The 12934-nt window shown below is 39.0% G+C and overlaps 2 protein-coding genes across 6 annotated transcripts in view; both read left to right on the top strand.

Annotated features, from left to right (window-relative positions):
• LOC139733356 (synaptotagmin-7-like) overlaps window positions 1–12934 on the top strand; it is a 294612-nt gene that overhangs the window by 248359 nt on the left and 33319 nt on the right. The window lies entirely within an intron of this gene.
• Window positions 1503–7308, top strand: LOC139733358 (uncharacterized). Its single transcript, XM_071644197.1, has 6 exons — window positions 1503–2071; window positions 4241–4337; window positions 4764–4942; window positions 5305–5406; window positions 6036–6137; window positions 6847–7308. The coding sequence occupies exons 2-6, from the start codon at window positions 4312–4314 to the stop codon at window positions 7044–7046; spliced, it is 609 nt and encodes a 202-aa protein (XP_071500298.1). The 5' UTR covers window positions 1503–2071; window positions 4241–4311; the 3' UTR covers window positions 7047–7308.

Raw genomic sequence — 12934 nt, 5'->3', positions numbered from 1 at the left:
AATTTGGCAGATGGGATCCCTATAGTATGTAAATGTGCAAATTCCATCTCTTTACATTGTGGAACAATGTGTTGCCATGTTAACATTTTTGGAATGCAATTCATGCAAATTACCAGTGGATTTAGTTAACTCCCTCAGTTTTGAGCATTTGAGTTGAGCTTTAGTACAATTGAGCAATTTAGATTCCAGATGTTGCCACGGTAACAGCATTTTTCCAATATAAAGCAAATAAAGATATTGTGGATTGAGCTAACTCCCTCAGTCTTTTACCATTTGACTTGAAATTTGGCACATGTCGTCGCTGAATCCACGAACCGGCACAAACCCCGAAAATCACGAAAAAAAACAAATCAAATTTGAGTTTCATTCATTTTTAACATCTATTTGCAAAGGTCTTTCATTTACATGAGTTTCCTGCATTCATGAATGTATTTTCGCTTAATTAATGAAATATTTGATGTCACTAAAGCGACATTAGCCCCAAAAGTCAGAAAAACATTTTCACGAACCGGCATACAGGTGTATGACACTTCGTGAAATTGTAACTTCGAGGGAACGGAAATCCATGAACCGGCACTATCGCGCGCGTGCGCGCACTGACACACAACAAATGGGTCTAGCCTGTGCTCACGTTATTGCCCCACCTATCTCTTTCTGCGTACCCTTTGTAAGTTGCGGTCTCTAAAAACCCAAAACCGTTTATTGATAAAACAATCAAGAAAATAATAGTCTAGGAGTAGCTGATTTGTACAGTAAGTCAACGAGGCATTTTGTATAGGCTAACAATTAACATAGGGGTTTTGCGTATCTTGTATATAAACGTCATGTTACTTAAATCCAGACTCTACATGTTACTTTGTTGCTGAAAATAGATGTCATCACTTGTACGAATGAATTTCATGCTCATGAAATCATGTGTTAGAAGATAAAGCTATATATCTACAGCTAGATTTGTAGAGTCTATATAAGTCCATTTTTTTATACGTTCTACTGTACATGCAATTCTAGACTTAATATTTGCAGATAAGAATCTGGTACTGCCAACTACTGGTACTGTGGTAGTTGTACTTGTACCGGTAGGTTGATGAGTAAACAGAGTAGAACTGCACCTATAACTTAGGATATACGACTAAAGATAATATAAAGTTTGGGTACCTCAAAAGTTTCCCTGAGTTTCCTTGTCTTAGTTTGTGTTTCAGGTTAAAGTACCTTTCAAATAACTAACACTGTGAGACTTACTCGCCCCAAAGTGCTCTCATGTCTTAGTAATTATGCAATAATGGTTTCATACCAGAGCAGAGCGGGCTCTGAAAAAATTGGAACGAGCCGTTAGTTTGACTCGACGCGGTACCACGACAATCATTATACACCTATTGTACGAAACCATTATTGCATGATTACTAAGACATGAGAGCACTTTGAGGCGAGTAAGTCTCACATTGTTAGTTATATAATGAAAAGTACTTTAACCTGAAACACAAACTAAGATAAGGAAACTCAGGGAAACTTTTGAGGTACCAAAACTTTATATTATCTACATACAAACCCGGCCATGATTAGCATGGAACTGCAAAACATGCCTAAAGTAAAAGTGTCGCTCTAGTCTAGATCTGAGTTAGATGTGGACTTGTTGATAGGAACATAATGCAAGGCTGAGGACGAGGAATGTCAACCTGCACTGTCAAGCATTTGGTAAACTAATTACAGGGTATTTTTTATAGGGCCTACACATAAAGAGTCCCCTGTTCAAACTGCTTTGTATAATTATAATAGCCTACCTAGGCTAGTCCTAGTCTAGTATAGGACTATAAAGTTCTACATTTAGAAAACAGTCATGTCAGGTCTAGATCCTTTGCCTTCGGTTTTGTTGATGTACATGTACATGATATGCATGCAATTTGTTCACTGCAATTATGCAGATTACGTTTGATGTGTTTATTTATGTTTATTTTCTTTTCTTTTCTTTTCATCCCTAGGTAACACTTGCCATTTCTCCGATGAGCTGAACTAAGTAGAGTGCTGTTTAGCCACACACCCAAGACCAAGAAAATGCCTGAAAACGTTCTGCCAGGTAAAAATCAAAACAGAAATGCTGGAAATGAAGTTGTGGAGATTTAATGATTTAAAAATAGGATGAATCTTCATTCAATGAGATAAAAAATAATCAGCCTGACAAAATATTGAATTCTCTGAAAAGAATTAGCTGGACTACATCTGATGTATGTATAGAGAGAGAGAGAGAAAGAGACAGGAGAGATTTCTCATTAAAATTCTAGAATCGTAATGCAATGCAGATTGAAAGAACTGCACAGAGTAACATCATGTCAACAGGAAACTGTTTCTAAAAAAAAACATAAGTTATTTTATAAAGTCTGTAGTTATGTCAAGGAATAATAGGCACGTGCATTGATGTAACTTATTATTTACAAATCTGGTAATCATTTTTAATTGATCTGATAGGAAAGCCCAATCCATTTGGTGAACTGATTACCGGGTATTTTTATAGGGCCTACACATAAAGAGTCCCTTGTTCAAACTGCTTTGTATAATTATAGCCTACCTAGGCTAGTCCTAGTCTAGCATAGTACTGTAAAGGTCTACAGTGAGAAAACAATCATGTCCGGTCTAGATCCTTTGCCTTCGGTTTTGTTGATGTACATGTACATAATATGCATGCAATTTGTTCACTGCAATTATGCAGATTACATTTGATATGTTTATTTATGTTTATTGTCCCCGCCAAACGAGTTCGAGCAGGGGACTATGAAACGGGCTCCGTACGTGTGTGTGTCCATGCGTCCGTCCGTCTGTCTGTGTGTGCGTCCGTGTGTGATCAAAATCTTCAATTTGCTACTTCTCTGTCATTTATAAGTCAATTTTGATTCTGTTTGCTTTATATGATAGCACTACATAGGAGCTTTGAAACTGCTACACAGAATTTCAGTTGTGACCTTTGACCTTGATTTTTGACCTATATTGTACATTGGCTACAAAATGCTACTCCTTCGCCATTTCTAACCCGATTTCGATTCCGTTTGCTTTATGTGATGGCTGTAGGTGAGGGCTTCAAAACTTCTACACAGAATTTTGACCTTTGACTTCTTTGACCTTTGACCTTGATTTTTGACCTGTATTGTACATTTTGCTACAAAATGCTACTCCTTCGCCATTTCTAACCCGATTTCGATTCCGTTTGCTTTATGTGATGGCACTAGGTGAGGGCTTCCAAACTGCTACACAGAATTTTGACCATTGACTTCTTTGACCTTTGACCTTGATTTTTGACCTATATTTTACATTGGCTACAAAATGCTACTCCTTCGCCATTTCTAACCCGATTTCGATTCCGTTTGCTGTATGTGATGGCACTAGGTGAGGGCTTTAAAACTTTTACACAGAATTTTGACCTTTGACTTCTTTGACCTTTGACCTTGATTTTTTACCTATATTGTACATTTTGCTACAAAATGCTACTTCCGGCGGGGACATATGTGACCGTGCACCTCAAAACGAACATAAAGTCGCATGCACTGGTTTTGCGTGAGGACTGAAAATAAGTGAAATGGGTCAACCTAGCCGAACTTGACTTTTTCATATTTTCTGAAAGAGCGGGTCTTCTTTTACATTATGCTAAAATTTGGTATCATAAAATGGGCAGGAAAGTGTGCTTTTTAGCAGTTTATCTCGAACATTTTTGGTAGTATAGTGTAATTAGGTGTGTCTTTAGAATCCCTTTTTCATTTCTGAAAAACCTTGTCCGCACTCTTCACTTTCAACTCTAATAACTTTTGAAAGGATAGTGCTACTGCTTTGAAAGTTGGCATTAATTATGGACAGAATGTGTTAATGAGGCATTTAAATTTCAATTTAATCTGATAATTCCTCCATTGTTGTTACTCTGGTGGTTTACTTCCTGTTTTTTGTCCCATTCATCGCACAACCAGCACGGTTTGGTAAAGATTGAGAGCTTGAATAGACACTGTACTTCAGAGCCTCTTTTCTCAGTTCACACTTTTCCTGAGTTTGTGCTTTCTTTCCAATATTTAGATAGGTTAGGAGAGTCCATTTAATTTGAGTTATACATCATCTTAAAGCTTAAGGTCTGCTCTTTCAGAATATGGTCTTAACTAAAAATTCATGTCTGGCGACTTTTTGTTTGTTTTGAGGTGCAGGGTCACATATATTACGCCCCGCGTAATTTCTACTTTTCCTTGTTTTCTTTTTTTTTTTTCATCCCTAGGTAACACTCCATTTCTCCGATGAGCTGAACTAAGTAGAGTGCTGTTTAGCCACACACCCAAGACCAAGAAAATGCCTAAACGAAAACGTTCTGCCAGGTAAAATCAAAACAGAAATGCTGGAAATGAAGTTTTGGAGATTGAAAGATTTAAAAATAGGATGAATCTTCATTCATTGAAATCGAAAATGAATCAGCCTGACAGAATATTGAATTCTCTGAAAAGAATTAGCTGGACTACATCTGATGTATGTATATATATATATATATATATATAGAGAGAGAGAGAGAGAGAGAGAGAGAGAGAGAAAGAGACAAGAGAGATTTCTCATTAAAATTCTAGAATCGTAATGCAATGCAGATCAAAAGAACTGCACAGAGTAACATCATGTCAACAGGAAACTGTTTCTAAAAAAACATAAGTTATTTTATAAAGTCTGTAGTTATGTCAAGGAATAATAGGCACGTGCATTGATGTAACTTATTATTTACAATTCTGATAATCATTTTTCAGTTGATCCGATAGGAAAGCCCACTCCAGAGATTTGGTGGTGTGCTGGAATAGTAATGGAGAGACAAACGCTGTTGCCAGCAGAGATTTGCTGTACAGGGCACCACTCAGAGTAGGATCAACTGTCACCATGCCGTGGGAAGGTGTTCAGTGGGAAGGCACAGTCCTCAGCTTTCTCCCCAGAAACTTTCACCGTAAGAAGAATCACGCGTTAGAAACAGTTTGACCTTGAAAGCCTTATTTCTGTAGCTGCCATCTCGCATAGCAGAAGTAGATTGGTCTATGAGTCCAACAGTGCTCATTAGAATCATTTTAAAAAAATTGTTATTAAAATGGCATAATGCAGAGTATTCTGAATTTACAAATTAGTATCAGTTACACTTGTCTGTAAACCTGAAGAGTGCAGGGGAATTTGTATGTTATTTTTCATATACATTTTCATCTTTATAGTCATTTCAAAGCGTATTGGCCTCCAAAAGGGTTATGTATCTGATTTTTTGCCCACTGGAACAGATTGACTGATAACAGACAATTTTAACTGTATATCTGTAATTAGGTAGCCAGGACTTTGGTTGTAACAGCACTGAGAGGAGAGAGTCATCAGACAGTTCTGATACAGACAGCTCACTTACACTGGCTACCATCAGACAAAAACTAAGTAAGCTTTGGCATTGCAGCATTTTACCTCACTTGACCCCTACTGTCACACCACTGATGTGTCTTGATGACTCATCCTGTAAATGGATGCTTCCAGCAGTTCATGGCATATTAAAAACAAATAAACAAATCTTGTCATAGTGTGGGTATGTTTATTCACTGACTGCATGTAGCTTAATCGCTGAAGTTTTCATTGTTTCTATATATGTGAATAATTATAGTCATGTTACTACTGTACTAAGGTGTTTATTTCTTAGAATATTTTGTGATCTTGCTCTTTTCTTCTTCTTCTTCCTCTCTTCATCCTCCCTTTTTTATCATCATTATATTATTATTGTTACTGTTGCAGTAGTAGTATCATTTCCATAGAAATATCCATATATTACACATTTGATAAATACTCATCAGTTAAATATGTCATACATGAAAATGTTGAGTGCTAATGAATTAAAGTCTAGTAAAGTACATCCAATTGTATTTTCAAATGGCAAATTTTTAACATGGTCTTATTTCACAATGAATACAAAAGTATGAAGAAAAATCAATCCTCAAAATATCCAGGCATTAATGTAGTTGATGGCTTGATCACAATAACAAATTGATTAGATAGATGTTTCTTTCTCAAAATAGGTGACAAGGACTTCACTCTTCCAAGCATTGAGAGGAATCAGTCATCTGACAGCTCTGACCCTGAAAGCTCACTTGCACTGGCTAGTCTCAGACAAAAAATTAGTAAGCATAGTCATTCACATATTCTTTCTTTTTTTTCACATTGGACTTGTACTGTTAGATTGCTCTGTCATTCTGTAATTTGATGTTTTTTTGTTTTTGTTTTTTGCTAACAGTGTATCATTTCACATATTAAGGAGCAAGTTGTGTGTGGATCAGATGCATATACATTTACTCCGTTCAAGCTGTTGAAAATTTTCATCATATCTGTGTGTATATATTGAAATGTAACCTATTTTATGTGGCATTTTATTAGTTATTTAAAATAGACACATGAAAACTGGTCCAAAATGCTTCAACAAATTACAAATATACTGATTAGATGTCCAAATGAAGAAACCAACCCACCAATAATGTCCCAAAAGTTGCATAAATATTGGATATGGATTAATTGGATTTGGTTCAGACGTATGACAACAAACATTAACATCCAAATTAACAATTTAATTCTTAACGTGCCAGAGAAAACTTAGGTCTATATGGACTTTATGTGTAATATGTGGTGCAAATTTGCGACTTGGGAATATTAAGAGTCAATTGTTTCACATCCAGCATTTTAATGTTATGCTTTCATTTGTATTGGCTTATTTTCCACGATACAGTAAAATTTATTTAATTCACAATGTTAATGTGTAATCCATTCAAATTGATGATAGCTTCAACAATTAACTGGATATCAACTACATTTCTTTCTTTATGGCACACTCCGAAGGACTGAGCAACCCTTCAGCAGACGACTCAAACTTGGGCCAGGAGTATGCAACAGATGATCATATTCGGGAATGTGACAGCTTCTTGTGCAAGGAAGAGATCTGGGCTGCCTGTCACCGATGCAGATGCCTGCTGTGTTTTACACACTTTGAACAGAGTGAAGAATGCCTGAGTCATAATATGGCATTTTTGTTCCAATAACATTGACGTAAGTTTATTTGATATGGATGTATGCTCTTCCTCTACCTCAAATACAACAGGTAAAATCACAACAAATCATGTCCAAACCCATCAGAAATGCAACGGACCTATAAAGCAGCACATGGATGATTCACATTTGCAGCTTTCATTATAGTGTAATAGCGAAATTATTGCAGATGACTCTGGCCTGAGCAACGTTCCAGATCTACCACAGGCAAGAGAAGCAGAACTTATCCCAGATGCCCCTGACCACAGCAACGTTCCAGATCCACCACAGGCAAGAGGAGAAGAACTTATCCCAGATGCCCCTGACCACAGCAACGTTCCAGATCTACCACAGGCAAGAGAGGAGGTAGAGCTGATATTAGAGGTGCCAGATGCCCCTCGCTACAGCAACGTTCCAGATCTACCACAGGCAAGAGGAGTAGAGCTTATCCCAGATGCCCCTGACCACAACAACGTTCCAGATCTACCACAGGCAAGAGAAGCAGAACTTATCCCAGATGCCCCTGACCACAGCAACGTTCCAGATCTACCACAGGCAAGGGAAGCAGAACTTATCCCAGATGCCCCTGACCACAGCAACGTTCCAGATCTACCACAGGCAAGAGGAGTAGAACATATCCCAGATGCCCCTGACCACAACAACGTTCCAGATCTACCACAGGCAAGAGAAGCAGAACTTATCCCAGATGTCCCTGACCACAATAACGTTCCAGATCTACCACAGGCAAGAGGAGTAGAGCTTATCCCAGATGCCCCTGACCACAGCAGCGTTCCAGATCTACCACAGGCAAGAGGAGTAGAGCTTATCCCAGATGCCCCTGACCACAACAACGTTCCAGATCTACCACAGGCAAGAGAAGCAGAACTTATCCCAGATGCCCCTGACCACAGCAACGTTCCAGATCTACCACAGGCAAGGGAAGCAGAACTTATCCCAGATGCCCCTGACCACAGCAACGTTCCAGATCTACCACAGGCAAGAGGAGTAGAACATATCCCAGATGCCCCTGACCACAACAACGTTCCAGATCTACCACAGGCAAGAGAAGCAGAACTTATCCCAGATGTCCCTGACCACAGTAACGTTCCAGATCTACCACAGGCAAGAGGAGTAGAGCTTATCCCAGATGCCCCTGACCACAGCAGCGTTCCAGATCTACCACAGGCAAGAGAAGCAGAACTTATCCCAGATGCCCCTGACCACAGCAACATTCCAGATCTACCACAGGCAAGAGGAGAAGAACTTATTCCAGATGCCCCTGACCACAGCAACGTTCCAGATCTACAACAGACAAGAGAGGAGGTAGAGCTGATATTAGAGGTGCCAGATGCCCCTCGCTACAGCGACGTTCCAGATCTACCACAGGCAAGAGAAGCAGAACTTATCCCAGATGCCCCTGACCACAGCTACGTTCCAGATCTACCACAGGCAAGAGAGGAGGTAGAGCTGATATTTGAGGTGCCAGATGCCCCTCGCTACAGCAACGTTCCAGATCTACCACAGGCAAGAGAAGAGGGAGAGCTGATATCACATGCTCCCGACTACAGCAACGTTGCAGATCTGCCGCATGTAGGAGAAGAAGTAGAGCTTGTCCCAAATGCCACTGGCCACATCAGTGTTGCAGATCTACCTCTAGCAAGAGGGGAGACAGAGTGTATCCAAGATGCTATGAAGGAAGTTCAACCAGAAGATTTTCACGTAGATGGCGAAACTTCTCTACCTCTGACTGAAAAGTTGAAAAAACCTCCCAACAGCAGGAATTTGAATGTGAAGATACATAGGAACAAAGGGGACGCCTATTCTACAGAAAAAACAGACAGGAAGATTCCTGCAAGAAGGGATATTCCATTTTCTACAAAATGTAGCCACAGCTGTAATCAGTGTGACTTCAAGTGCATGGAGTTTACACTGGAGGAGCGTAAAACTGTGAGACAGGCTTTCTTTGACCTCGCTGATCTCCAACTACAACGTGAGTGGAGAGCAAGGCACGTCGATATATCTATGGCTGATAAGCAGAAACATCTGTCCTGCTATCTTCCTTCATCTCATGCTTTGCATCAAAAGCAAATGGTGTGTAAGGCCATATTCATGAACACTGTTGGAATCACAGCACATCAGATACGCACTGTCACCAACAAGATTCGACCTTCTGGTGTGATAGAAAAGGATAAGAGAGGCGGAAGACAGCAGATCAACAAAAATCGAGATGAAGCCCTAAGACAGGAAGTAACTGACCACATCTATCGTTTTCCAAGGGTTGAATCACATTACTGTCGGTCTACATCCACTTGCCAATATCTTTCATCAGATTTGACACCAGCCACCATGTACAGGATGTACAAGTCAGAACACCCTGAAGGTGCATCTATTACGTTTTATAAGTCAGTACTACAGTTCTTGAATCTGAAATTCCATCGACCTAAAAAAGACCTCTGTGGTCTTTGCGATTCCTACATGAGAGGCTCATTCACTAAAAAGGAAGCTCTTCATGATGAATACAGTGCTCATATCAGTGAGAAAGAAATAGTTTGCAAAATCAAAGAAGAAGCCAAGATCAAGGCTGGGAGATCTGATGATTTTTGCGCTGCAGTATTTGACTTGCAACAAGTCATGTATCTTCCCCAGAGTCAGAGGTCAGAAATCTTCTATAAGAGAAGACTATCGAATTATAACTTTACCGTTTTCAATCTTGGTACAAAGGAGGGAGTATGAAGGACAGACACGAAGAGGTGCATGTGAGGTTGCCTCAAACTTGCATAGGTTTCTCATGGAGAAAGACTCAGAAGGAGTCAGGGAAGTCGAGTTTTTTGCAGATGGGTGTGCAGGGCAGAATAAAAATTCCATAATCCCGACAATGATGTTGTCACTTGTCAAGAACTCCTCATGTGTTGAAAAGATGGGTCTTAACTTTTTGGAAACCAACCACGGCCAGTCAGAGGGAGACTCAATGCACAGTACGATAGAGAGAAGACTGAAGCAGCAGACTGAGGTATTTCTACCTGCTCAGCTAGCGAGCATATGTAGGATGGCCAAAGAAAAGCCACCCAAGTACAGGGTTGTATCTGTGAAGTCTTCAGATGTGAAAGACTGGAAAACCTTCAGTCAGAAGAAGGGAGTATTGAGAGTTCGGTCAGCGGATGATGGCACAGAAATCGACTGGACAAGACTCAAGGCCCTTAAAGTCTTGAAGCAAGAGGAATGTACAATCTTCTTCAAGAATTCTCACCATGAAGATGTCTTCCATGCACTCAGAATTGGAGGAACAAGACGCAACTCTAATGATCAGGACTGGGATCAAACTCCGCAGAGTCTGTATGAAGAAGGCTCTCCAAAGTTGTCACAAGAAAAGTATGAGGACTTGATGGCTCTATGTTCTGGACCTACCGCAGTCATGGCCCACCCAGATATTCAGTGGTTTTATCGTCAACTGCTACACTAAAAAAAAATTAGAAGAGTCAACCAGAATGACACATAAACGTATAAGTGTTCATGGATTAGTATTATTTTGAGATGCTGACCAACAAGGGATAATCATTTAAATTTGTGTGATGTTGCTAGGTTCCTTGCGTAGCACATGTCTATCCATCTTAAACGTTTTCCGCAGGAGAGCATTTTTCATGCCATCCATTTGCCTTAGGTCTGCAACATTGAATTCCATCTTTGGATAGTTGGTTTTTGGATAGAAAATAATAAAGATCCGCTAATACACATTGTGTGTAAACAAAAATAAGGGACTTCACAATGTCGTTCTGTGTTATACTATACAGCGCTCTGAACCATATAGTCATGTAGATAGAAGACAGTTTGGTAAATTTTCTGCTGATCTTAATGCCTAACTGCTGGGAGTTCCACGCTTTGTTCAACCTGCTGAAAGCATTTCTGGCCTTGATTAGTCTTTTTTTTAATGTCCGTATGGAGTGTCCCACTCGCGCATGCACAGTCATTGGTGCTTAGAAAATCTCCACGATCAAATTTTACAGGTTTGTTCTGAGGTAGGGGAGAGCGGGGAGAAGTGGGACATTATTTCAAGTTCGCCAATTTTCTTCTTATATCTTTTTATAGAAGAGATGGTTACATTTCCTTTTGGGCTTGCATGAAGGTTCATATGGTAGGTTACATAAAGAGCTATAAACTGGGGGTGGCACTGTTCTCAATTTTCTGCAGTTAATGAAAAGAAAAAACCTTATTTTGGGGGAGAAGTTGACCCACCCGTGGGTAAAGTGGGACAACGGCAAGGGAGAAATGGGACGGTGTTGGTAAAGTGTGACATCCTATAGAAATGTCGGAAATGTCAAAGTTGGAAGGCGTAATGAAACATTGGTAATGAAAACAGTCAAACATGCTTTCAAATTATCTCTGTTTTAACAAAACAAGTTTGAACGACATGTTTGAAAATCTCAACTTTTTTTTTACATGTAATGCTATTATGAGGGACAAATGGGACACGTTGTCCCAATTGTCCCTCACGTGGCATATACATAAATATGTACGACTGCTCAGTAACCATGCAGGCATTTGTCAAAAACAAGTTATATTAGTTGCATATCAATAAGGCTCACCACCAGCTTCAATTGTGCCCTTGAAATCATGAATACAAAGACAACAGGTTAATTAACCTGATTTCAAAAAAATATCATATTTTGGGGAAAATTTTCAATAGCATTTTATACATACTTAGAATTTGCCGAACTGCATGGCTTTCTTAGTGTGATGTATGGTTGTTGGGGGCTTATTGTAGATATAAGCCAATCGCTGATTGGTTGAATAGTTTTTAATTCAGAGAACGTGTCCCACTTGACCCGCGTCCCAACTCACCCCGCTCTCCCCTACATTGATTGTCGTGACTATTTTTTTTTCACGTTTACCATCAGGCCTACCTGCTTGGCGACGGTATGAGTATGTAATTGAGTTGTTTTCTCTTTAATGTTGTTATGACAATGAAAGACTGGACCTAGTTCATTAGGACAAGTCCAAATCTAGTGTCAAGAGGAGAGTACATCTGATGTCCACTCTCTGTGCTCCAGTTATTTATGGCATATAACCCAGTCAATGGTAATGTTAAATGAAAATGCCGATATCACAGTGCTTTGACTTTCCTCTGTCTTTACTTGGAACTTATACTATAGTCACTGTGTCTGAATTTATCTGCTGGTGTACATTTATAGAAGCTCTGAACGATAAGAATCGATTCTTGAGAAATTCTGTAACCATCATAGTATAATTAATATAATGTCTCTGTGAATACTATCAAATGACAAATTAAATGAAAAAATATGGGTCATTCTCAGGAGTAGGCAATTATGTCAAGGTCATAGTGATGGTGATTTGACAGGCAATATTGATTCCTCGTAACAATTTCCATTTTTGGTTTGTATGTGTTTCTTTTAAAAGATCGTGGTGAAATCACATTAGAATAATGTACTCTGTTTTGGTTTCTTCACTCGCATTTATGGTTTTGAATGAAACACGATTGAAGGTAAGGGATAGAAACAAGGATGCAAACAAAGAGGGGGAAAGGTTTTGATAAGATATGTTAAGTGTCACTAAGTATCAGCAAAATGACTTTTTTTTTTAATAGGTTAACCTGGTTACCTAAATTGAGACATAAACTATTCAATTGATTTCTGGGGTCAATAATAGAAGCAACTGATGATAAAATAAATCAATAGATAATTTATGATACAAATGATGAAAAACTGCATAATATTGAGTGTTCACATATCATTGCCTAGGTAAACTACTCTTATGATTTAGATCAAAATAGCTACTTCTATGGTAACAGTCTACTTGTAAACAGGTACAGTGCCAGAAGCAAAAACAGTCACCTAGTTTCATGGTGTCAATATCATTTACAGAAATATGTACAGAAAATAATATACAG

The sequence above is a fragment of the Diadema antillarum genome, unplaced genomic scaffold, assembly GCF_040938485.1.
Source record: "Diadema antillarum isolate AM-2024a unplaced genomic scaffold, OU_Dant_1.0 seq00000472_RagTag, whole genome shotgun sequence".
NCBI classification, from domain to species: domain Eukaryota; kingdom Metazoa; phylum Echinodermata; class Echinoidea; order Diadematoida; family Diadematidae; genus Diadema; species Diadema antillarum.
This window is presented reverse-complemented; position numbering and strand designations above follow the sequence as displayed.

What these genes read in the sequence shown, in the direction of transcription:
- LOC139733358 (XM_071644197.1), top strand. Translation starts at nt 4,312, where the DNA reads ATGCCTAAACGAAAACGTTCTGCCAG. An exon ending in TCTCCCCAGAAACTTTCACC is followed by an intron (nt 4,943 to 5,304) that starts GTAAGAAGAATC and finishes ATCTGTAATTAG; the next exon opens with GTAGCCAGGACTTTGGTTGT. An exon ending in TACCATCAGACAAAAACTAA is followed by an intron (nt 5,407 to 6,035) that starts GTAAGCTTTGGC and finishes TTCTCAAAATAG; the next exon opens with GTGACAAGGACTTCACTCTT.